Raw genomic sequence first — 27,519 nt, 5'->3', positions numbered from 1 at the left:
ATAATTGAAGCTCACTGCACAAATTGTTACCATGGATTTCCCACCACCCTTCACTGTCCCCCACCTCTGCCACACCTGCAAAAATAGAAGGATAATAACAACCATTTCTGTGTCTGAGTAGTTGTAAAAGAGAATTTTAAATATTGTCAATCATAAAGTGATTTTTTTTTTTTTTTGAGACGGAGTCTTGCTGTGCTGCCCAGGCTAGAGTGCAGTGAGTGGCCAGATCTCAGCTCACTGCAAGCTCCGACTCCCGGGTTCACGCCATTCTCCTGCCTCAGCCTCCCGAGTAGCTGGGACTACAGGCACCTGCCACGTCGCCCGGCTAGTTTTTTGTATTTTTAGTAGAGACGGGGTTTCACCATGTTAGCCAGGATAGTCTCGATCTCCTGACCTCGTGATCCGCCCGTCTCGGCCTCCCAAAGTGCTGGGATTACAGGCTTGAGCCACCGCGCCCGGCCAAAGTGATATTATTATCTAGGAAATATTTATATAACCATATAATTTATGTGTACATACATACATATTATCTAGGAATCAACTCTCATGAAAGATATCAAGAAGAGAGTGCCTTAAAAACAAAGGTAGGGGAGAAAGATGATGGAATTTCTTTTCTGTTCCATATAATCTCTGCCTTACTTGCCTTACCTCATTTGGTCTTAAAATCGGGATATCAAAACTCTCTTTGTGTGCAGAATCATCATGGAGATTGTATGGGATTCTGAACTCTGTTAATATGCTTTGAAAAGTTCTCCTTCTGTCAAATTTAGGACTTCATGGTGCAATAAAGAGACAGCAGTAAAGGTAGCTGGTAAGTCTCTTCATAGGAATATTATTTTCACTTAGTTTAGCTTTGAGTCCAAGATAAAAATGTACTTTTTTTATTAACTGGTGCCTTTAATAGGAGCTTTCATTAATCAACATGTCTTGAGAAAAGCTGTTCTTTATCCATACAGCTGAATAAATTCTGCTGCGCGGAATACTGGTAATGGTGAGAATGCTTATGTTTTTGGACTGTGCAACAAATAAATTGAGATGTAAGTGGAGAAAATCATTCCTCAGCAGCCACAGGCTTTTTAACTTAACTGAGCTTTAAAAAATAACAAATACGCTAAATATGCTATTTTTCACTACACTCTCTGATGTCCACCTTTCAGATTTAATCACCACAGGAATTAGTATCACAGGCATATTCTGTTAGAATTATTCTAACAATTTGATCAAATAGCATCTCACCAAATGGGACTTCGTACCCCCAAAACAGAGACCTGCCCAATATGTAGTAACATCCTTTAAGGGGGCTTCTTAAAAGAATTTAGGCAGCAGTGCCATCCTTAGCCATCCTTATTCGAAAAGAATTAAATATTGTGAGCCTGGGTTTATATAATTAACAACCATGAAGCAAAAAAAAAAAAATGTTCAAGGTTTTTTGCATATATTTTCCAATAGCCAGATGTTTGGAACTATGTGTACAAAATATCCAGATGATTGACTGAAAATTTAAGTATTTATCATGGTATTTGGTATAGCGTCAACAGAGCATATGCTGAAGACTATATTTTTGGAAATGTTTTATTCATCTTCTTGCAAAATAGGTAGTCTAGCAGATTTTTTAAGTGAAAGATAAAAACCACTATCAAGGAAAGCTATGCCATACTTGATTAGAGGATATATTTATTTTTGTACATTTTTATTCAGATTATTTTGTTGTCTGTATTTCAAAGAGATCCTAAGATCACTTGCTGCTAAAATGTTCCATTTTGAAGTCCAAAGAAAAAAGATCTGAATTTGTGACTGTCCCATTACTGGCTGTCCCATTACTGATCTGACCACCCTCACTTCACTGAACTCTCTCTTACCCCTTAATTCCTCCATTCTAAGCAGGGAGACCCCCTGACTTGCTGCTGCCTGACTCTAAAAATACTAGCAGAGTTTGTCACTGTGGTTATGAATGCAAGCTGACTTGCTTTGTCCAATCACAACCTGCCAGTACCTTTACTTCTTCATCTAAAAAAATGAAGATAATAGTAGTATCTGGCTCACAGTGTTATGCTAGGTTTAAATGGTATAATAAATGTAAAATGCCTAGCAAAACTCCTAGCACATACTAAGCAGAATGTCTAATGGTTTAAAAGGGCTTCTGAAGTGTAGAGTCAAATGCTGTAGTTCTTTCTTATTTCAAGTATCTATGTGTATGGATGATTTGCTTGATCTGCCACCTGCACCCTGCCCACCTCTGCCCCTGACTTGCCTTTTTTCTGATCACTGAATTCTTAGCTCTGTTCTTCACTTACTAATTTAGATTGCTTAGCACATTCTCTGTATCATTCACCAGTTATTGTCTGTACTATATATATTTGCATTTAATTACATGTTATAGTTTACATGGGTGTGATTTTGCTTTTCCAACTATGCCGCACTTTGGGAATTTTGATACACTTTACCATATTATTCCTTTCTCCAAAATTTTCCTAATTTTTACCTTCATTTAGCCACTCAATACACACTAATATTTATCATTCATTATGTTTAGGCCCTTGGAATATATAGAAGCAACCAAATAGACAAAATTTCTGGATCTTGCTTCTAGTGGAAAGAGAGAGACAACAATCAATCAAGTAAATGGATAATATGTCTACAGGGAGTGTTGGAACAGTTGTGCTGTTTTTGATATTTAATACATTAGGTCATTTAATGAAGACCTAAGGAAGATAGGGAACAAGTTATGTAGAACTTTAGGGGAAAAATGTTTCAAAGAAGAAATAACAAATATAAACTAACCGAGGTAAGAGAATGCCTGGCTTGTTGGAAGCACAGCTAAAGGATCACAACCTAGAGCAAAGTGGAAAAGAGGGGTGTGAGGTAAAGTCAGAAAAGCATCAGGGGACCAGATTCTATAGGACTGTGTTGACTACTATCAGAATTATAAATTTTCTTATGAATTAAATAGAAGGCTTGGAGTTGTTGATAATCTGATTTAAACTCTAAAATGTTCATTCTGCTTATTGTGGGAAGAACGGATCTGGCTACAAGGGTCAAGGGCAGAAGCCAGAGACTCTCAGAGAATCTCAATAATCCAATTATAATGATAATTTAATTACTACATTTTTCACTTCCTGTTCTGCATGACGGCTATTCATGCACATGCTTTATCATCCTTGCTAAATTTTAAATTCCGTATGGGCCAGGATTCCAACAAATTTGTATTTGTAGACACTAGACTTTTTAAACCAAGAAAAAAAATGTTGGTACCCAAAGAGTACAAACATAAATTGGTATCATGCTTCTCTACTTGGCTCTCACCCTCCACCCCATTGTACCCTACATAGCTTCCCTCCTTACAAAATTTCTTAATACAACATACACATGTCAAGCAATATCTCTTTATATTGTAAAGGAAAAAAATAGGATGTAAAGTGGAGAACAAAAAGGAGGTACAGAGGAAGAAGACACAGTTCTTGTTCTCAAGGAATCTTTATAATGACCAAAAAAACAACACCCACACATGCATACAGCCGTGTGTGTGTGTATATTTGGCCTATTCACATATTCTTCATAGTCATCTCATACTGGATCTTTAAACTACATGTATTCTCTATATGATTTCATATCATAACCATGCCTACGTAGACTTGCCATTCAAAATTTATAAAATTCCATGTATGGTAATTTGGGTTATTTATGTTCTAACATAATAGTGTAGTTTGAGAATAATTCTACAAAATTCCACAAAATTTCCAAAAGGAATTTTTTTTTTTTCTGGTTGTCATTCAAGAGTATTACTAACACGTATCTTGACAAACTTTGAGTTGGGAACAATGACTATTACAAAATATAGTTATTGAAGCCAAGGAGACATAAATGATGTTTTTTTGTTTGTTTGTTTGTTTGTTTTCCATCTTTTTCATCATGAAGAAGTTGAATTCTATTCTTCTGTGGCAGCCAATGTCATGCCAGAATTGAAGAACAGTGCTTATGCTAAGACTGCTGGTTAATCTCTGCAGTCTTCCCTAATACCCCCAAAATAAAGGTAAAGCTGCTACTGCCTCTAGGGAAATGGAAATGCCCAACAGAGCATTCTAAATCAGACTTTCATGGTAAAACATCCACTAATAATTAATTTTCTGCTTCCTTTAGACTAGGACAGGTTAAGCAGTTGGTCACATTCAGTAAATAAGAAATTACTTGCAGTAATTTCTGCAACATTCTAATCATTTTCCCATTTTGGAAACCTATTTTAAAAGTCTTTGATCTGCATTACAGTGGAAAGGACATTGAATGTGGAAAGAGAAGACTTGATTATGAATTCAACATTGGCACCCACTAATATCGTGGCTTAGGCTAGTCATTTAACCTAAACATCTCCATTTATTTTCTAGTGATCGAGAGCATTGCAGTCTATACCCTGAAAGAGTTGTTATGAACACGCAACAGAAAAACATGCGAAGGACATAGATGCAGAGGTTACACAGAAACACTTGCTGAGTGCAGATACTAAATGACACACTAGAATTATCACAGTCCTAGCAGTGGTATTTCAGAGTTCTGTCCTGTACCAGCACAAATGTGATCTTCTGAAATGGGAAATATGTCCCCTGTATATTCTTTCTGCATATTATTAAGAATGACAATATGCTGGAATTATTTAATTACATCATTAAAGGGGGTTTTATTTTCTTTAGTAAATATATAAGGACAAGCTTTTCAATTAACACTGACCTTTACGACTTCCGTTTTGGATTCTGTAGATGGTAAAGCTGACTGCAAATTAGATTCTGCAATGTACCTTGTTCCTTAGTTTTTCACCCACTGATTAGTTTCCTACAGTTGACAGCAGCCCACCCTGTTGCTTTCAGTTTGCAATTTTGTAGCAATCTCAAAACACTGTGTTCAATCCCCCAAGGTGCTCTGTGGAAATGCTGTCAAACTATTTCTATGTATGTGTGTTTTCGTTCTGTAGCTGTGCTTTGTACTCATTTAAGAAAACCAGTCTTTAATTTGTAACAGAACATTTTCAAGATGAAACAGAATTTCAGGCCTCAGCAAAATCACTGGTATATGACCACAGGCTTCTTCTGTTCTAAAGCTTGATGTGCCTGACTACTATTAAACATAATGCTGTATTTTTGAAACCTGTTACAGAATATGACTAAATATAAGGCTGCAAATTTGGCCTTAAAATCTAGTAATTGTTATTACGCTTGTCATCATCATGTGGATCGGGTTTTATTTTTCCAATTCCATCTCTCATGCCTTTTACCATATATCTCATGGCTATTTGTCATTCCTTGAAATGCCTATTTCTCTCATGTTTACCTGGTGCTGCCTACATATAGCATAGTATCTCTGTCTAGAATGCCATATCTTACAATACTGACCTCTTTATCTCAGACATTGCCTATTTCAGAAGGCCTTTCTCTATGCCTTCAATGCCCTGATTCAAGTAACTCTCTTTGATCTCTCATGCATCCTGTGTGTGATTTCATAAAAATATTTTCCTTTCTGTATAGTAATAATTGGTTTGCTCTTGTGTCTTCCTCACTAGACTAAAACTTTTAGACAGCAAGAGACAATACCTATTTAAATACATAGATACCTTATAAATGTTTGCTGGCTAAATGTATGCTTTATAAAAAAATATTGATTGGCCGGGCATGGTGGCTCATGCCTGTAATCCCAGCACTTTGGGATGCCGAGGCAGACGGATCACAAGGTCAGGAGATTGAGACCATCCTGGCTAACACGGTGAAACCCCGTCTCTACTAAAAAAACAAACAAACAAACAAAAAAATTAGCTGGGCGTGGTGGCGGGCGCCTATAGCCCCAGCTACTCGGGAGGCTGAGGCAGGAGAATGGCGTGAACCCGGGAGGTGGAGTTTGCAGTGAGCCGAGATCGCACCACTACACTCCAGCCTGGGCAACAAAGCAAGACTCCCTCTCAAAAAAAAAAAAAAAAAAGGCTTTGATCAATAAATTGCAAAAACAAGCAACATTATTAATAAAAGTGTTATACTAGCTTTGTTATATCTAATGACTACAGCATTCAGTAAACACAGTTTATAGTTTTATCAGTGAAACTAGTTTATAGTTTCACTGTACAAGCTTCCCACTGTGCAAATCCAAGCTATTTTAAAAGTAAATCCTTATAGGCCGGGCATGGTGGCTCAAGCCTGTAAAACCAGCACTTTGGGAGGCTGAGGCAGGCGGATCGCCTGAGGTCAGGAGATCAAGACCAGTCTGGCCAACATAGTGAAACCCTGTCTCCACTATAAATACAAAAATTAGCTGGTCCCGGTGGCAGGAGCTTGTAATCCCAGCTACTAGGGAGGCTGAGGCAGGAGAATTGCTTGAACTCAGCAGATGGAAGTTGCAGTGAGCCAAGATTGTGCCACTCCACCCTGGGCGAGAGAGTAAGACCCTGCCTCAAATAAAGAAATAAACAAATAAATAAATAAATAAACTCACCCTTCTATGGTTCTATGATTTCTGCATCTGGTACATTATATTCAGTGTCAGATTGGGTCAGGTTAGTCTAAATCATAGACCTTGACTGCTTCTCATAATTTCAAAAGAAGAAATAGGCTTTAACATAGAAAATTGTTTAAAGTAATTTAACTTTATTTAAATTTGTCATCTAGACAGAATGAAAAAGACTTTTGACTAACTTTCAGTTGAAACACACACACGAACACACACACACACACTACACACTTAAAAAATTGTATCCAAGTATTGTTTTACATTTGCATTGGGAATGGAAGATGCATCAGTATGTTCGTGTTTCCTGAGTTAATGTCTGATATTTGCAATTGATGCTGTGCTATTATTCAGCAATAGAAAATAACACTCAGAACAAAATAATGTTGTCTCTCATTTTTATTTTGATTAATAGTGTTCTATCTCTTATACTTTTTAGGTGCTTTTTGGAAGATGGAGCTTCAAAGGGTGCCTGGCTGAACCGGTCGAGTATTATTTTTGCGGGAGGTGATAAGTGGTCAGTGGATCCTCGAGTTTCAATTTCAACATTGAATAAAAGGGACTACAGCCTCCAGATACAGAATGTAGATGTGACAGATGATGGCCCATACACGTGTTCTGTTCAGACTCAACATACACCCAGAACAATGCAGGTGCATCTAACTGTGCAAGGTATGTATTTTCAGAACTGCTATATTGTGAAAGACTATGCTTAGAAATGCTTAATATTTAGGTATCAAAATGACCAGGAAACAATTAACAATGCTGAAATATTCAGCTGAAATATTCGTTGTCATTGAAATATTTGTTGAAGTATATTGTCATTGCTTTTAGAAATTTACATTTCTAGATATCAGAATTTACATTCCTAGAAATACAGACAAAATGAAAAAGTCTTCTGACTGACTTTGAATTGAAAGACACATACACACACACACAAACACACACTTTAAAAAATGTATGCAAGCATTGTAGTCATTAAGAAGTGTAATGACCATTACGGGCATACAGATCCCTACTTACAAAGATAAAGAAATATCCATTAACACCACATTATGACATTTGTAAATGATTCACCTCATATATTCCTTTGATTCATCCCTTCAATATATCTTTGAGAGCCCATGATTGATACATTAAATATTTGAAACCTACAATAGATACATGGAAATATTAGAACTTTTTGAAATATGCATAATAACTCTTTAAATGCAGTCCACCAACCATTCAAATACTCTGTCTCAGTCCAACCTCTGTTTACTTTGATTCAAATCACAATGAAAAGTAGTAGCCTTCTAGGATTTCTTTATTTAAATATGAAGTAATTGAGAAAACATGTACACAATGGTTTATATTTGATTTACTTTCAGTAGATCATAAAGCATGCTAGCTAACTTTCAATCTCCAGATACAAACAGAAGCATCAAATTATTTTATTTCTCTTGCATACTAAAATGTAATAGCATATGTACCCTAAAATACAAATGGTTTTCAAGAAAAATGCAATTATTATGCTAGGAGAATGGAAAACGTTTATTTTTTGCCCTTTTACATTATTTCCTTCTGCTTTATAAATTAATCACGTGTTCATTGTTTAGAAATATTATGCTCTGTGGAACTGAAACTGATGTTGCCGTATTTCTAAGTAAAATTAATAACAAATTATGTGATAATGTGGTACCAAAGCATGCATGTTTTATTCCTAGTAGGAAAGTTGAGTGAGTAAGTCAGTTGTACTCTCTTTGAGTTTACCTTTCAATAAGTCAAGGCTGAAAATTAATTTAGGTGCATAGCTTAAGTCTGAAAAAAATTACTAATCTATAGCCTTATTAACTGAGCTTTATTTCCTTACATACAGGTAAACTTGAATTCAAACACAGCTTCAATTGTTAGTACAGTAAATATTTTAACTTTGTAATAAGGTTAAACTTCTTAAACAATTAACTTTAAGGAGGAAAGTAAAAATTGAAAAATAAGTCAATGAATTTCCTCAATGATTTTTCCTTTTTTTGCAGATTATTGCAGACTGTGATGATGTTCATTATTTATAAGTGGTATATCCCAATATAATAACATTTTCACAAAAGTCCATCTTTAATCAGAGATTATTCAGGGACTCCAGAGGGTGGGAGTTAATCCAGCTTCAGAAACTGACATGAGATTGTAAGACAAAACACATTTCTTATGTTATTCAAGCCTAATCCTGTTCTCTTGTTCAATTCTCTGCCCTTTGACTTGAGTTTCTAGCTCAAAGACTATAAAAGATCTTCATTATGTGAAAAAAGAAAGTACACTTGAACAATAATATGTTCAAGTTAGTTAAGACACAGACATTTTGCTTGTACATTTTAAACTTGTAGATTTAAATGATACATTTCTGAAGAATAAATATATCCCATTTTCCTTTTTCCATTCTCTCTTATTCCATATTAGGCCTATATTTTAAATAATCAGACTATCAGTATTTAAGACCAGCCTAGGTACATGTTTAATTTTCATAGGATTTTTAAACCAACTTTATATTACCTACGTTGTTTGATATTGTTCACATTTTTAAAATTGCTACACGTCTTACTATATACTCTTTTTTGCTGGTCATTAGATGATGGTGAACTTTTGAGCAGTTAGGAATGTACTTATTGAATGTTCCTTCAGTATAATATTTTATTCCTCCAGAAAAAGAAAAATCCATGTTACTGTTTTGAAAGTATAAGATTGGATAAAATTAAAAGCTAATAATTTTACAGTATTTATGAATGTAATTACTTATTAGAAGTTGTTTGACATGTAGGCGTTTTTCATATTACATTAATAAAGTTCAGGGTATACATTAATAGGCTTGTCAGTCAATTCAAGTACTACATAAATGTCATAAAAAGTCAGCCCCACTACATTTCTTCTCAATGAACAATAATAAACTGATGTGTACACCTCTTCAGTCCCTAAATTTGTTAGATTGTCTGATGCCCAGGGGTATCAGCATAGTGTTGAAGCTTATGCTCTTTGCCTAACAATCTGTCAGTCCTTTATGCATCAAGATAAAGAAGCTTAGCAACTGAGGGAAAACTGTATTAATCACTGATGTCAAACATACATTGGCTGGTAAAAACAAAGCTCACCTTCAATTGTTGCATGTACTCCAGGGAACTATTTTTTTTCTAATCATTTTGAAAAGGGATAAAAAGTGGATATATTGTCAACACAGACACTACGTTTGAGAAATTTATTAGTGCTTGACTTCTCAGAGCTATTAATATAAATAAATGGAGCAATGGAGGAGGAAAAACACTAAAGTAGGAATAGGAAAACCTGGATTCTAATCTGGAAATAGGCAATTATTAAGTTTCTGAACTCTGGCTTTCTCATTTCAAAAGGGACATAAGACAAGAAGATCTTTAAGGTCCATACTAGTCAAAAAAAGGCAAATGATAAAAACATACAGAAACAAAACAAATAAAAAACAGTAATAAAAATCCCACTTCAATTATTTGCTTTGATTTAATAGGAAAAAATGTATTTAAGTCAAAAAAGAAAACTATTTTATAACTTTTATCAAACACCATGCAAACTAATGTTTACATGTAGCCCCTGTTACTACTTACTCCACAAGTACATTTCATTTTTCTTTACATTTTTTCTTTATCCAATGGAGCTGAGTAATCTATGTATTTATGAAACTTGAAGAATGTGATAATTTGGAGCCTGGCTTTAAAAGGGTGGAAACTGGCTAATAGACTTAGTAATAAAATAAAATTTTTCATTACCTATATATAACATGGTTTTGATAAATCAAATGACCTATTATTCCCTGTTTTGAACTATATGATATATTTACAAAGAACTCATTTCTTTGTTTATAAGTGTAAAAGTGTGTGAGGCTGAAGGACTTGTTATGAAGCCAGGGCTCCCTATTACAATACTGTAATGATAAGAAACATGAAATATAAACACTGCCCACCTAAATATATGTCAGGAGTTGTGCTATGGTTAGAATGTGTCCCCCAAAGTTCATGTGTTGGAAAATTAATCTTGAAAGGAACAATGTCTGAGGTGCAGTCAAATAAAAGCTGATTATTCATTCATGAGAGCTCTCATTAATGGGTTAATATTGCTGTCATGGGATTGGATTAGTTGTTGTGAGAGTGGTTTCCTTATAAAAGTGAGTTAGGCCCCCTCTTGCTTTCTTGTTCTTGTCCATCTGTTTTCTGTCATGGGATGATGCAGCACAAAGACCCTTGGAAGACGCTGGCACTATGCTCTTGGACTTCTCAGCCCCCAGAAATGTGAGCCAAATAAATTTCTGTTCATTATAAATTACCCAATTGGGGATATTCTGGTATAACAGCATAAAATGGACTAAGACATGGTTCCTACTTTTAGTTCTCCATGACATTTAAAGTCTAGGTTGTATAGAGTGCAAATTAGACACTCATAGATACTGTGTATTAAATAAGCACATATGAAATATTTATTGCTCAACTCATTCCCTTTCAAGGAAATACACTCTATGTTTTCTCTGGTCAGAGTAGAAGGAGATTTGACTAGCACATAACTCTATAATCAAAATAACTTCTCAAATATATTTAACTTCTCCAGGGTATTGTAATTTCCTTAGGGTACATAACTCACCTACAGTATTTGTAATAGGTAGGGTACTACACTTCCCTTATCAAGGGTGGGCTTCTTTCTCTAGATACTGGGAATGTAATTAGAAGACAATATTCAGGGCCCTTTAGAGGATAGTCTCAGCTTCAGAAAGCCTCCTTGCCGAAGTCAAGGCCTCCCTAGAGTAGCTAACATCCAATGACTGCTTGAGGCAAGGAGTATAAAGACCTTTTCCTTTTAGCCCAATGTAGGAGAGCTTTGATGAGCCATTTTAGGTTCAGAGCTCCACATGGGCAGCTGAGGCTATTGTCCAGACTCCATGGCAGCTCTACTTCTTACTATATTCAAACCCATTTCCTTCTTCTTCCATCCCCAGGGGCTGATCACAAGGATATTGCCTAATAAACATCCTGCACTCTAAACTCTATCTTGTTTGAATTCATTTCACAAAGATCCTAAACTATGACAATATCAGATCCTTATCTCTTGCTTAGTCATTATTTTGAGAAAGCCTTTATAAAGTGAAAAGACATTCAAACATAATTTATTATTAATATTCTATTTTATGTTAAAAGGGATTTGAAGTGGCTTATGGAGAAGTATTCAGAACACCAAGATAGATAGGAGGAACAAAATAAATAAGAGAAGAGTAGGATGCAGTCAGAGGTGAGGTTAGATCACAAAATGTGTAATATGATTTCCATATACTTTCAGAGCATGGCAAAAATTTAGTTCTAAGATTTCTGAAAGCCAATATATAGAGAGAAACAGAATCAGTTATTCATTTCATAGTTCATAGGTTAAAACTTATTTTTCTCAGTACTCTGATCCTGTTTTTCAGAATAAAGTGGCATTTCTGCTGTGAACCATCTCAGAGCAACACAGTGAGGTATAAGGAACATCTCTTTGGTACCCGTAGCATTCATTCATAAGGCTTTTACTTATAACAGCTTTCATTATATAAGTTTATAAACTTATATAAGTATATAAGTTCTAAGTAAACTTATAAGTTTACTTATAACCTGAAGTGCAGGGAAGTAAAAAAATAAATTTAAAAATAAATTCAATAAGATGTCATTCCAATAACAGGGAGATAGCTTTTTGATTACCACCTTAATCTACAAATAAATTTTAGAAACTATCCTTCTTAGGCAAAACTCCACAGATACTATTTTTCCCAATTAGTCGTTGAATAGTAATTCAAGTGCAGATACTTCAGAGTTATACTTACAAATGATTATCTGGAGAGCAACTACTCTATGTGGCCACAAGTATAAAGCCATAGTCTCCAAAGATTAGTACATCTTTCTCTAATGTTAATATCCTTGGCCTGGTGCGGTGGCTCAAGCCTGTAATCCCAGCATTCTGGGAGGCCGAGATGGGTGGATCACGAGGTCAGGAGATCGAGACCATCCTGGCTAACACGGTCAAACCCCGTCTCTACTAAAAAAAATACAAAAAACTAGCCGGGCGAGGTGGCGGGCCCCAGCTACTCGGGAGGCTGAGGCAGGAGAATGGCGTGAACCCGGGAGGCAGAGCTTGCAGTGAGCTGAGATCCGGCCACTGCACTCCAGCCTGGGCGACAGAGCGAGATTCCGTCTCAAAAAAAAAAAAAAAAAAAAAAAAAAATCTTTTTAATGAATAGTAAGGCCTTGACAAGATACACACTGAAAGAGAAGAACATCACACTCTGTTCCAGTTTGAGCTGATGGGAATAAACAGCATCACGGAACATGGGCCTGCTTTTTACTAAAAGCCGAAAGGAGGGGAAAAAAAAAAACAGTAATGGTGAGAAAAGCATGAAAGAATACATACATTAGACAATTCAAGCCATTGTCCTGCAACAGTGAACCTTTCAAAATTTTCAACAAGTCAAAAAATGAAACCAAAGAAAAATTATCTCCACTAACAAAAATTTTACAGAGCTACAGATATTGAAACAGACATTGTCTGGATGCAATAATGGCTCACAACAAGACTCTTGCATTGGATCCTAGTCTGTTTTATTCAGGATCTATTTTTACCTGTGGAGGAGATCAAAATTATACATGGGAACCCAATCTTGGACATGCTCTAAAACACAAACAAATGGACAAAGAGTCAAACCACATGCTGTTAATATTTTTAGCATGGAAACAAATAATAACCCATTGAAATAAAAATGGCTTAATTACCTGTTACATAATGTTACCCTACCCAAAATATCTTTATCTTTAAGGAATGCACCTTCATACTTACAAAACATAATCTTAGGTAAATGAAAAAAGATAACTTGTTACTGGAGCTACTACCAGTTAAAACTAGGAGTAGGTCTCCCAAAATTGCCCATGTTTTTTGTACATGATCTATAACTTGTTTATATCATTAACTACATAACAGAGCTACAGTTCTAAGAACATATATGATAAGTACATGTTATTTATCTGCTTGTAAGAAAATGCTTATTATTTGCTCTCTAAAATTTGGCTAAAAGTGATCTCAAATATTTAAGATAAAAGTTACATATATAAGGGTAACATACTCATTCTCATTCCCTTTGCAGGGGATTCCGACCTGTCCTACCATAAATCATTCTTTACTTACCCAATTTACATTATAGTGCAGGTCCAATGGAAGTCAAATTATACTGAGCTCAGGCGGACTAATCAATACCTGACTACTGATCACAGGGTGAAAGACCAAATAAGTTCAGTTACTGATGAAAATAAGATTATATTAGTCCCTACAGATTTTCCCCACAATGAAGTAGTAATGATGGAACCAGGCCTAAGAACATTCTATTGTTTTTTCTGTTTCTATTTATCTGTAATGGCTTCGTAAGTTTTGCAACTTATGAAGACAGGATCTTATTAGCATTTTGGAAGATATGCCTCATTAGTTAATAGGATGATGATTAGATAGATAGATAGATAGATAGATAGATATGTTCTGTTTTGTTTTTTCTGAGACAGTATCTCACTCTGTGTCCAGGCTGGAGCATAGTGGCTCAGTCTTGGCCTACTGCAGCCTCAACCTCCCTGGCCTCAGGTGATCCTCCCACCTCAGCCTCTCATGTAGCTGGGACTATAGGTGCACACCACTCTGCCTGGAATTTTTTTCTTTTTTTTTTTTTGTAGAGATTGGGTCTTGCCATGTTGCCCATGCGGATCTCAAATGCCTGGGCTCAGGTGATCTACCCACCTTGGCCAACCTCCCAAAGTGCTGGGATTACCGACATGAGCCCCTACGCCTGGCCAGGACTATCATTATATTCCCTGAGTACTTTATCCAGTGGGAAATATTTAATCTGTTGAAATATATGAAGCAGTATTATTGAGGTCTAGAGAGACAATGGTCTGATATCTAAACAATTTAGAATAGTTATGCCTAATTTGAGAAACTTGGGAAAAATAAGTTTTTCAGGTGTCATTCGTGATCTTAGACTTCAGCAAGATTATTTCCACAAATATACCTTCACAGGCAAATTCAGAATGAAGGTTATTTTCCCAAATGTACCTTCACAGACAAATTCAGATCTAAGATTATTTCCCCAAATATACCTTCACAGAAAAACTCAGGTACACCATCTGTGCTTATGTGGGGTAAGCTTTTTTAGGCAAGGAAATATTGCATAACAATTAAAAAAATTAATGCATTTTGCAGGTGGACATTTTCAGCTTTCTTTTCACACAATCCCTTCTGGCTAGAATTGCTATGGTTACATGGCAGGATATATCAGACCAGATTCTAGGAATTTATTACCTCACTTTTCTGTGAATATACTGACATTCATTAGGTTATGGGTTTAGCTACTATGATTTATAAGATATAAGGTGAATTGAGCTACTTTTAGTAAAATTCTTTTTTTTTGAAACAGAATCTCGCTCTGTCGCCCAGGCTGGAGTGCAGTGGCGCGATCTCAGCTCACTGCAAGCTCCACCTCCCGGGTTCAAGCGATTCTCCTACCTCGGCCTCCCGAGTAGCTGGGACTACAGGCGCCCGCCACCACGCCCGGCTAATTTTTTTGTATTTTCAGTAGAGACGGGGTTTGACCGTGTTAGCCAGGATGGTCTCGATATCCTGACCTCGTGATCCACTCGCCTCAGCCTCCCAAAGTGCTGGGATTACAGGCGTGAGCCACCGCGCCCAGCCTAAAAAATTCTTGTTTTAATACAAGCTTGTCTTCCAGAATACAGATTTTTTCTTCTAAATATTCTAATATTCAGAATTATCAAACATTACTTTTCTACAGTTGGGAATAAAGATGTAGCATTTCAGTAAATAGTATTTTGCTTCCGAAAGATTTTCTATGTAAATACATGGATCATATTTTCCTAAGCAAAATGATCACATGAAGTTTTATATATTGCGTAATGTAAGGTCTGATATTGGAACAATACTGTAGATCAAAACGGTGTCAAAATTGATAATGCACATCTTACGCTACACAAGGGGAATTACTAAGTTAATAATATTTTCTTATACATTTTCAATTTGTTATTATTTGCCAAGGAAAGACAGGTAGAGAAAAGAAAAAAAAAATCATATTGATAGCCACTGCACATTGTCGGCTTCCATCTGAGTCATCTCTTTTTCTTTTCTATAGAAGGAACTTTGTGAGTTCATAGCAGAAGGAAGGAAGGAGCACTATTGGGATTTAAATAAGCATCTTTGCTAACTAGGAAATTATACCAGCAAGGAAGATTCTACTTCACTGCCTTGAATCTACTCATGAGATGAGTAATACGTTGAGAGGGTGGTAGAAGAGGGGCAAAAATCAGATCATTATACAGCTTGTGGTCAGTGTTGATGAGGAGAATTGTTGCCCTACTTTATCCTTTATTTTTTTTTTTTTTTCAAGTTTTAAGCTTGAATCACAGTGGCAAGTATTCCATAAAAACGTATGTGGGCATAGGATATATAAGAAAGAAGAAGAATATTATGTATTATTCATTTGGAGACTAAGGCAGTATTTCTGTTTTTGCTAACACACAGTCCAAAATACCATTTGAAAATAATTTAAAGTAATTATCCCTTTAAGCAAGATTTGCTGCCTTTAAAAGTTCCTTTAATGATTAATGGATATTTCTTACAATTCCTGAAGCACAGAGTTTGAAAAGTATGTCAGAGCTCAGCAGACTGATCCCATTTTCATATTCTTGGTAGTAATTCTTAGTTTTGCATGTGCAATCTGTATTGGACAGTGGTTATATTTGTTGCCTGTCTTGGAGTATATTCATTTTGTTTTAAAAAAACAAAGAAAATAACTGTGTAAGTAATACATGTCAAATCCCAGTGCAATGTACACTATCACTATGAAAATCTCTCTATAAATAAAAGATTACCAACCTCTAGCTGGCCTATTTATTTTAAGAAACACTGCAAATAAAACCTATGTCTGGTGAAGTAACTTATGTTCTTGGAGTCATTGTAATGGGATTTGATATATGAAATATTTTTTCTGTTTTTTTGTGTGTTTTTTTTTTCCCAAATCACGTACATAATTAAGATATCACTATAAAGACAATTAGGAATTTACTGTTTTCATTAGTTAAATGCCAACTGACAATACTTCTTGTAACCTTTATGTAAAGCAAAGATACAATTTCAGAGGAGAAAATTTGAATCTGCTAATACTGTTTACAGTATTATCTGTAGTAGAAAAATAAGAATTAATCATATATAGCACCAACAGGAAAATGGACACAATTAAGACTGGTGGCAAAGCTTAGTTTGCAGAATTAGAGGGAGGTTATGTTCCAATATCTCTCTTCCCCATACTTCACCACCCATCCCTTCGGCATCTTCTGGTTAGTAATCTAGCAAGAGTAATAGAAAGACTTGGGAAAGAGGGACTATGCACCTGCACCAAGTTGTCAGTTTTCTAACCCACATTGGTAGGTTTGCATTTAGACAAGTGGCCCTTAAACGGTTTGTGGTCATGAACCCATTGGAAAATCTGATGAAATTTGTAGACCCCTTCTCTGGAAAAATACACATACCTTTAGCATACTTCTTTACATGAGCACAGGCTTATGAACTCCCTAAATCTATCTGTGGACTCCAAGTAAGGTCTCAAGTCAACTTCTTGAGCATGATGACTAGGTCTTATTTTATTTTATTTTATTTTTTGACTCTCAATAGGATGGTGTCTGACAAATGTTAGAAACTCAGTAGAGTTTTATTGTTTTTATAAATGCACGTATTTCTGCCTAGCTTCATGCCAGTCACTTTTCTTAAACTGTGACTTAGTATGTTGATGTTATCTTTAGGACATAAGACCATGAATGCTGACATAATAAGAAACATAAATAAATTAAAAGGATTAGTTAAACATTCATGTCTTAGATTGCTTATTTTTATTTGAGGCCAAAACCTTCTTATCTTCTGCTAATTTCCATATTTTCACAAATGTAGAATAGTGAATGCATGTTGTGGTAAAAAGTAACAAATAAGACATCAGCCTTCTTCTGCAAAATATATTCTACCCTAGTAATGTTTTTTTGTTTGTTTTTTCTTTTTTTTTTTTTTTTGAGACGGAGTCTCACTCTGTCACCCAGGCTGGAGTACAGTGGCGTGATCTCGGCTCACTGCAAGCTCTGCCCCCTGGGTTCACAGCATTCTCCTGCCTCAGCCTCCCATGTAGCTGGGACCGCACCTGCCACCACGCCCGGCTAATTTTTTTTTTTTTTTTTTTTTGTATTTTTTAGTAGAGACGGGGTGTCACCGTGTTAGCCAGGATAGTCTCTATCTCCTGACCTCGTGATCCGCCCGTCTTGGCCTCCGAAAGTGCTGGGATTACAGGCGTTATTTTGAGAAAAAATATACTTTACATGGGACAGACTTAGCTACAAAGACCGTAGCCAAACGTTTCTAATGCCAAATCCAAACAAGAGTTTAACATTTAAAAAGAGCCAACAGTTACACAATTATACGTGGATGAACACTTTTTAAAATGAAATATTGAAGACTTGAGGAGGGACAGATTTTGCAGCTATTTATTAGTGCAGAATAAAGTGAGATGTGTTGTTATTCACTCTGCTTAGGACTTGTTCATTTTAAGTGAGCCCATTTTAAAAGAGCAGGTAGGATGACTTCAGTTTAAATCAATAAAGACTTATGAAGTCTCACTTAAATTCAATACCAACTGTATGCAAATAACTTTGCACATGCATTCATTCATTACCCCTTGTGGGAGGCCGAATGATACAGTCTCCAAATATGACTACATCTTCATCTCCAGAACCAATGAATTTGTTAAGTGGCAAGAAAAAATGTAATCTGATCTTAAGACGGGGCTATCCTATAATCCTAGCACTTTGGGAGAACAAAGCAGGAGGATCACTTGAGACCATCCTGGACAACAGAGGGAGAGCCTTTTTCTACCAAAAAAAAAAAAAAAATTTAAATGGCTGCTGCGGTCCCAGCTACTTTGGAGGCTGAGGTGAGAGGATTGCTTGGGCACAGAAAATGGAGGCTATAGTGAGTGGTGATCATGCCACTGCACTCCAACCTGGGTGACAGAGCGAGACCTTGCCTCAGAAAAAAACAAAGCAAAACATCAACAACAAACAAACAAACAAAAAAACAAGTGCCTATTAACTTAGATTATCCACTCAGGCCCAGTGAAATCACATGGGCCCTTAAAAGTGGAAGAGGAAGGCAAAAGAGTGGTCAGAGGGAGCTGACTGCTGATGAAGACCAGATTGATGTGCTGAAGAAGGACTCAACCTATAATGGCTGGATTTAATGATAGACGAAGGGGACCCTGAGCCAAGCAATATGGATAGACTTTAGAAGCCAGACAAGTGAAGGAAATGAATTCTCCTTTGGAAACTTCAGAAGGGAATTCAGCCCTGCCAACACCTCGAGTATAGCTGAGTGAGACATGTCTAGCCTAACAGACATGTAAGATGCATTTGTGTTGTGTTAAACCACTAGATTTGTGATACTTTGTTATGGCAGCAAATAGGAAAACTAATACACTCCACATGCACATTCACACATATACACACTTTAAAATAAAGGTACCTTTATATCTATCTAGAATAAGTTTCTTAACCTCAGTACTACTGACATTTTGGGCCATATGAGTGTGTGTGTGTGTGTGTGTGTGTGTGTGAGAGAGAGAGAGAGAGTATTGCTGTACAAGTGTAGGATGTCCTGGCCTCAACATTTGGACACTAGCAACATTCTCTGGTTGTAACACTTAAATGTCTGCTGGGGCAATAATCACCCCTGGTTGACCACTGATGGAATGGAAGACACATGCTTTAATTTTCAAATGCATGGTAGGTTGTGACAAGCTCCATGAAAATATAGATCATATCCATCTTACTGACCTAACCTGAGTGAGTATAACAGGGGCTGGCATATAAAAGGGGCTGAAATAAATATTTAACGGATGATAGAATGAAGGAGTGAAGTCTCTTAGAGTATAAACAGCTAATGACCAGAGAAAATTCTTCTGAATTTTTTTCTCTCTGATCTATTTACCCTGTTGACACTAGTAAAGATCAGTATTCTTTCTCCTAAGTAGTTTGGCATGGCATAAGTATTAAATTGACCTCAAGTCACATTCACTTTTAATATTTATAAAGTGTATGAACTTGGTCAAGTGTCTTCATCTGTTTAATACTCACCTCCATCCTCTGAGAAGTAAAAAGTAATCCCCAGCTCTCTGGTTTGCTGTAAAAATCTAAAAAACAATTAGATACATATTTCTTGAAGTGTCTGACTCAGAGTAGGTATTCAATCTGAGTTATAATCTTTCTTTTTCCAAAGAGCTAATAGTGTGCATATAGGTCCTTTCTTCTTTCTCCCTTTGAATTAGGATGCAATTGATATTGCGCTCACTGATTCCAAGTGATCTTTACTAAGAATTTAGACAACAAAGTTAGACTGTAAAATATTAATAAAATTGACTACTCTTTCTTCTCCTGGATAAATTCTATGTGAAAAAGATACAATAAATTTATATCAATGTTAAGGTTTTGAACTTACATAATTGAAAATAATCTTACATTTTTTGGAAAACTTCTACCTAAAATTAATGGAAAGATATTATGCATTCATTTTTGCCTATTTGATCCCAAAGCTATTCTCTGCACCTCTCTTGCTATGCTCTATGTCACCCTCACACCAGAAGGTGCATTCCCATCCCTCTATGTTTTTTGGTTTCTGGCAGGGTTCACTCAATGGGAGATACTGGCAAGCGAGTGATTGTAGACTGGAGGAAGAGAGAAATCAAGCTATTTTCCTCTCTCTTATTGCCACAGGCAGTGATGTCTCCTGCAAAGCCTTTTATTTCCTTGGCTCCAGGTTCAGCTGGACAGTCCATCCTCCTACTGGCACAGCTCACACTGGGAAACCCCATGTCATGGGCCTAGCTGCTATTGTACAGTCCTGACCTTTGGGCTCTGGCAATGAGACCTGTTTGCAAAAGTATTAGTGACTTCTTCTTGCTACAAATCTCTGATGTCCTCTCCTTCATGTGCTCTGGCTTCTTAGACTTTCATCGCTTATGTAAAAACTTTTCTGTATTAGACCATCCTTTTTCTGAAATACAGTTGACAGTTGAACAACATGAGGGTTAGGGGCACTGACCTCCTACGGAGTCAAAAATCTGCACATAACCTTTGACTCCCCCAAAACTTTATTAATAGCCTACTATTGACTGGAAGCCTTACCAATATCATACATAGTCAATTAACACATATTTTATGTTAATACATATATAAATATGTGTATGTATGAACCATGCAATGGTATTCTATATCTATTATACTGTATGTATAAGAATATGTATATATGTATTCTATACTGTATTCCTACAATACAGTAAGCTAAAGGGAAGAAAATGTTATTAAGAAAATCATAGAGAAGAGAAAATGTATTTAGTATTCATTAAATAAAAGTGGAACATCATAAAGTTCTTTATGCTCATCTTCACATTGAGTAGGCTGAAGCAGAGGAGAAAGAAGAGGGGTTGGTCCTGCTGTGTCTGGTGGCAGAGGTGGAGGAAAATCCAAGTGTACATGGACTCTTGAAGTTTAAACCTGCATTGTTTAGGGTCATATGTACCTGGAGTGGTTTCTATTTTCCTGACTGTATCCAGACTGATACAGCTTTTTCTTAAAACGTCAAGTGGTTTTGAGTTGTAAATATTCCCAAAAGGCAAGTGTTTAAGCTCTATCCTTTATATAGTTAACCATTTTATGTAATGATAATTACTGCCTTACATTCCAGGAAAAATATGTCTCATTCCTGAATATCAAAAGCAAATTTAAAAACAAATTTTAAAATTAATTACACATATATTGGGATCTCAGATTTATTAAACTAATTATTAGAAAGTAAGATAAATTGGGGAAAAGCTCAAAGTATGCATAATTATTAAATGCTGGCATTTATGTGAGCCTTGGGCTTCTCTTTATTAGCTTTTTGGGTGCAATTATCATTAACATTTCAGTTGCATCCTTAATGAATATTAGAGCTACAAATACACAATGGCATGAGTGAAAATAGAAGTCTTTCATTACCACACAGACTGAAACTTTAAGAAAAATAACTTACAGAGAGGCTGTAGAGCTGTGATTGTATATTTACCCTGGGAGCTATGAGCTGTCTAGAAGTATTCTGAGCTTTGATTTTTACAGCTGCACCTGTGCCAGGTGGAGAAAGTAATGAAGAGCAATTTGGGCCTCTTCAGTAAACCAGTTAACTGAGTTTGGACACTAACTCTAAAGCAACTTAGCCACATTCTTTGAGCATTTGCTTTGTGCTAAGCATGGTTGTAAGTATTGGAAAAGAAAGATCTGCAAATAAAAATTAGGCTTTTTTTTTTTTTTTCAAGGAAATTGCCTAGCAGCTGGGGGTTACCGACTTGGAGGCAAACGAGTGCGCTAAAGTTAGGTAGGGGCTAGGACAGGTGTATATATAGGGCACATAAGGAAGGTCTTCTTTTTCTGGAGGATCATACCCAACTTTTGGGGTGAAGTAGTGGATAGGCTTGAGGTTTAATTACAAGGCATGAAGCGATAGCCGTTGTATACTGCTTGGAAGTTACTTTTAGAGTGTATAGTAAGTCATTCAGAGCTCAATGAGGAGCTACTTCAAGTCTCACCAAGTGCTGAATAAACAATTAGATGTATAAACTCACATTGTCTTGTTTCATAAAATGGAATAAGAACTGTGGAGAAGGAGTAGGAACAGGACAAGATGAGAGGAATGGCTCGATCAGAGAGCATTGTCATAAGATAGCCTTTAAAAGTGATACTGACAAAGAGATGCTCAAAGATACAGCTCCTCGGAGTTGGGGATGGCTTGGAGGTGGTTTGAGCATGTAGAAGAGATGGGAAGCAATGGAGGACTCTGGGGAGCAGTTGTAGGAGGCTATAATTGCTGAGCTCAACTGCTGACTGGAAGCATTCAATACTGAGAGGAGCAGCTGCAGAGAGCTTAAGCAGGGAACCCTGGAGAGCCACAGTTGGAGCATCCCCAGATTAAGAAGATGCCAAGGGAAGAAGCAGTTATGAGTGTCATTGTATGGAAAGTTCGAAGTTATCCATCCAGTTCCACCATCTCTGCAGCTGGAAATGGTTGAAACACAGTGTCTTATATTTATGAAGAAATGGTGAAATATTGATAAGTTTGACAAAATATGTTTGAGATTTTTAAATACAACTTTCCTCAAACTCAGACGTAGGCTTCCTTGGGTAATGTGATATTACTTTTGGTTGTTGTTTGTTTATTGAGAAAAATTTTACCCCAAAAATAGCTGTTACATTGGCCAAAACAAGGAGACTTGATTTTAAAGTGAAGGATTCACTAACCAAAAAATCAACGAGAGTATATGCAAAATTTGGTATTTTTTGATATTTCTCCCCTGGAAAGAGTTTTTATGCTGTTCTCAGAGTTCCTGATGCTAATAAAAAAAGGTTAAGACTTTTTGTATTAGGAAGACAGAAAAAGTTAGCTAATAGAAAATTTGGTAACGTCTATTATCAACTTATCCACAAAAGATGCTGTTGTATAACAGTGTGATGAATTCAGGTAATCATCACATTGAACACTGTCTGGCATTACTATGAGGCTGTCATCTTCAGATATTGTTCAGGATAACAAACCTTGGTATATTAGTGATCCCTTCTGCATCTTTTTGGATCAGCTTGGGTTTGATTATGGAGGGAGATGGAAGCAGCATAGTAGATACTTTATTTGAGTAAAACACAATTGTGATGTAAAAACTTGAGAAAGATAATCCAGCTGGAAACTATTGTGTTAGTCCACCTTTGAGTAAGAGCTGAAAACTAGTGTGGATCCTGTAGAAATGGAAGGAAGAATGTGGAGGTGGAGGTATTCATTCAACTTGTGAATGTGAACACTGTAATTTTAAAATAATAATGCATCTGGTTATATTTTTGTTTCATTGGAATCTCATAGTACTGCAAATTTTTATCAAAATCACTCCATCTGGAAAAAGTCTATATGGATTAAGCCACATGGGAATCAGTTACCCTGGCTTAACAGATATTTCATTGCTGTGGGTTTTAATCGATAAACTTGACCTTCTAACTTGGCCGGTTATACAATCTTTTCTGAGCAAACAATGAAATGATGTGAAGTGAGTCAGACTTTGAGTATATTAGTGAATTGGGGCCTGAGTGACCAAGAATGAAATGTCAGGATAACAACACAAAGAAGAAAACTCATTTTTTTAAGTTCAACTTACTTGATTTTTTTTTTTTTTTTTGACAGAGCATACCATACTCTCATTTAAAAAGAGCATTTTACCCAAAAAGCTATGTGTGTTTTCAAGGTAACATAAATTTACCCTTGAAGCCTCTGACCTAGTAAAGACTCATGGAATAGTTACTTTGAGTCTGCTCTGAACAAATAAAAAATTGCTCTCAAAGGTATTTATTTAGCTAATGAAGATGCCTTGCAGACCATTTGAACAATTATTTGAAAGCAGAAACCATTGCATGGCTCATCCATCTCTCATGGAGAGCTGCTGGCTTTGCACACCTTGGAGTGTTTTTTTTTGTTTCCCAACTCCAAAGGAGAAACTGTCCCACTTTCTGAGACTTAACATGTGGTTGGGATTACTGCAGGGCTTTTGAGCTCGCAGTTCATACACTTGTTTTTGACAGTATGATGTGTTCCTCTTTTAACTTTGCAGTAGAGCACACAGCAGTGACGTTGTTCTTAAAGGCAACCTAACTCAATTTTTGCTTTCTGAACAGTGGTTTGCTGTTCAATTTGGCTGCTTCCAAAATGTGTATAACTTACTTTTTACATTTGCATGTAGTTAAAAAAATTGATGTGACCTTATCAAGATCAAGCAGAAAGAATGTTTTAATCTCTGGACTCTTCAAATTCACAGGGACTTCATGGAACATACTAAAGCCTTAAAATACAGAGTTAATCAAATAGAAAGCTATATATTTCAGACACAAATTTATCTTCTGTTTTGTTTCTTCAAGATAAGTAAAGAGGTCAGATTTCTAGTACATCACCTTCTGAAAGAATAGGGGTTGTTATACATATTAGTAAAATTTTATATTACTATTCAAAGATAAGTAAATAAAACAGTTTAATTTGGAATGTTTCATAGTTTTCCAGCTCTCTCCTTGTCCAAGTGCAGTATTTAACGTTTCATAGCATCACTATAACATAAGATTTATGAGTAGCCATTGGCGCCGAGTGCACAGGCTGCTGTGCTGAGCATGGCCTCAGCCCTGTCTATTACATAAAACAATGAGCATTGACACATATGGAGCTATAGAAGGCATATACACACACAGGAAACATTGAGAAGAAAATATGACACTGACCTCTGCCTTTCTCTTTTTCCCAGACTTCCGTTGTCAATCAAATAATCAGAAATTGCCCATTACACATAGCCCCGTGGACCTCTTTTGCTGAGCTCAGAATAAAAACACTATGTATGGTTGACTAAAAAATGAGGACTTTCATTGGGAATAGTCTAATGATAAGTTAGAGTACTGTACACTTGGAATTGAAAGATCTCTGGGTTTTTGTTTTAGTTTTGCCTTTTTTACAGAGTTTCACTCTTGCTGTCCAGGCTGGAGTGCAATTATGCAATCTCAGCTCACTGCAACCTCCACCTCCCAGGTTCAAGCAATTCTCCTGCCTCAGCCTCCTGAGTAGCTGGGATTACAGGTGTACACCCATATGCCTGGCTAATTTTTGTATTTTTTTTAGTAGAGTTGGGGTTTCACCATGTTGGCCAGGCTGGTCTCATACTTCTGACCTCAGGTGATCCACCCGCTCTGTCTTCCAAAAGTGTTAGGATTACAGGCGTTGAGCCACGGCACCCAGCCTGGTATTTTGATCTAATAATTCTTAATATATTCTTTACATTTTCAGTGTTTCATGATGAATGAGTATTTTTTAAGGGTCTTTATATTATGCAGAACTTTGCTTAAACTTTGCTGTCTATTGCTTACTATCCTGATGATTAGTAAGGAAGAACATAAGACATTTTGTTTCCGATAAGACTCATCATACTTTTCACTTTATGCTTTATACTTTATTTAACATTTAAAATTACAATATTAATAGATATTGCAGCATCAGATACTATAAAATAAACATTTAAATAAATGATATGAGTTTAACGATACCTCTGTAGGAAAAAGTGTAGCCAGAATGGCAGGGAAACCCCCACTCCCTGCTTCCCCCTGGGCAACAATCCTTCTGCCGCTCTCTTCTCTCTTTTGCACACCCTTGCCCTCTGGGAATACTGAACATGTTGCTCTTCCCTTAGAGAACCTGATGTGTCACACCTCTGTGTTTCTGTTCTTTCCTAAACACTCTTCCTTCCCTCTAAATAGGATTAATCATTTCTTCTCTGAATATCTCTAAGCATTCTTTTGGCTCTCCTATCATAGTCTGTTACTTGTTAAAGTGTCTGTGTTTCTCACTAAAGGTAAACCACATGAGGGCAAGTAATATGCTTATTTATACTTCTCAACATATGATTTCTTAATGAATTAATTTGTATTATTATAGCCAATATGAATCAACTAATGGAACCATGTTCTGTAGAGAAAATGGCTTCTCCTAAATTCCGATATTACACAGTCATACACATTGGAAAGGATGAAAGTGCTAGAGTAAGACTCATCTGAATGTGGACCTTGGCTCTGCCACTTAACTCATGACTGAGACCCTCAGTCTATGGGTAGCTTTGTGGAGAATGAAACCCACATTATAGAATTACCTTCAAAATTAAGAAATGAAATGTGATAACATCTGGACACAAAGTCAGCACTCAATAAATGACACTATTATTATTATTATATGTAATACCTTTCAAGAGGTTTGTATGTGTGTTCATAACCCGATGAAAAGGTCAGTTATTTGTTTTTGCTCCTTAATTTCTCCTTTATTACTCTAACTTCTTATTTAATAGACGTGTCAAACAGCATTGTTATAAATATTAGCTGCCTATTTCTCCAACTTTATGTTTTTTCTATTGTTAGTGATGACAGCACAACATAGATAGATGCATATGTCAAGCCGTTTTTCAACTTTATAATGACAAAAAGGCTTCTTATCCTATCTAAATATGTTCAAATGACACTTAGTCACTTTTTAAAATCAGAATTAATGAGATTCTTGCTAACCTTTTTATTTTTTAGTCCAATCATCTCCTAGCCTGACAAAGCATAAAAAAAAGAAGACTTCATTATATAACTTCTAAGAGTAGTAGTGACAGAGTAATTGTAGCCCAAATTGGAAAAACTTTTGGTTTTAACTAAAGGAAGAGGAAAGACTTAATAGCATCCCAAAACACTTTATAAACAAAATGATGGTCATTAGCAATAGCAAAAATGAGGACACAAGAGCAAAGAAATCCACCTAGTTAAAATAGGTAATAGTAGGCAGTGATAATGGAAAAATGATGGCATCATGAGTATCTATATGGAAACACTGAAAAGGGAAACAACATTGTTTCCTAACTTCTTTGATATTATGACACAATCAAGAAACACAGAGACAGACAGTGAGAGAGACTGACTGCATGAATTGTGGTAGCTCTCAAGCCTCCCATCAGGAGGCTATGCAAAAATTATTCTCAAGAAAAAAACCGTATCTTTCCATAGGACTGAATACTGTAGTACATGGTTACTTTGTGTAAACTATGAGAAGACAAAACCAACACCCCTACATTTCTCTAGGAAAGAGAGAAGGGGCTTACACCACTTTCTGGTAAATGGGAATGACAACAGCAAATGATAGCACCAAACTCGAAATCATATGAAAAGTGGGATGATCAAATGAATGGAAAGAATTTAGAGTATCTGGTTTTCATTACCTGGACTCAGACTTATTTCCAGTTAACTTATCCATTCAGAGCACAGCTTTGTACCTCATTTACTTCTTCTGGGAAATGTGGGGAAAAAAATCCACAAAGGATAAGTTTGA

The 27,519-nt window shown here is 36.1% G+C and overlaps 1 protein-coding gene across 2 annotated transcripts in view; it reads left to right on the top strand.

Annotated features, from left to right (window-relative positions):
* The window catches only part of NEGR1 (neuronal growth regulator 1), a 909,299-nt gene that overhangs the window by 358,250 nt on the left and 523,530 nt on the right, over positions 1-27,519 (top strand). For both annotated transcript variants that reach the window (XM_011936916.1, XM_011936915.1), the window contains exon 2: positions 6,917-7,149. In XM_011936916.1, the coding sequence (XP_011792306.1) occupies positions 6,917-7,149 (233 nt within the window). The remainder of the gene's footprint in view (positions 1-6,916; positions 7,150-27,519) is intronic.

Source organism: Colobus angolensis, unplaced genomic scaffold (genome assembly GCF_000951035.1).
Source record: "Colobus angolensis palliatus isolate OR3802 unplaced genomic scaffold, Cang.pa_1.0 Scaffold158, whole genome shotgun sequence".
In the NCBI taxonomy this organism is placed as follows: Eukaryota; Metazoa; Chordata; class Mammalia; order Primates; family Cercopithecidae; genus Colobus; species Colobus angolensis.
Note: the sequence above shows the minus strand (reverse complement) of the source record. Positions and strands in the feature narration are given on the sequence as shown.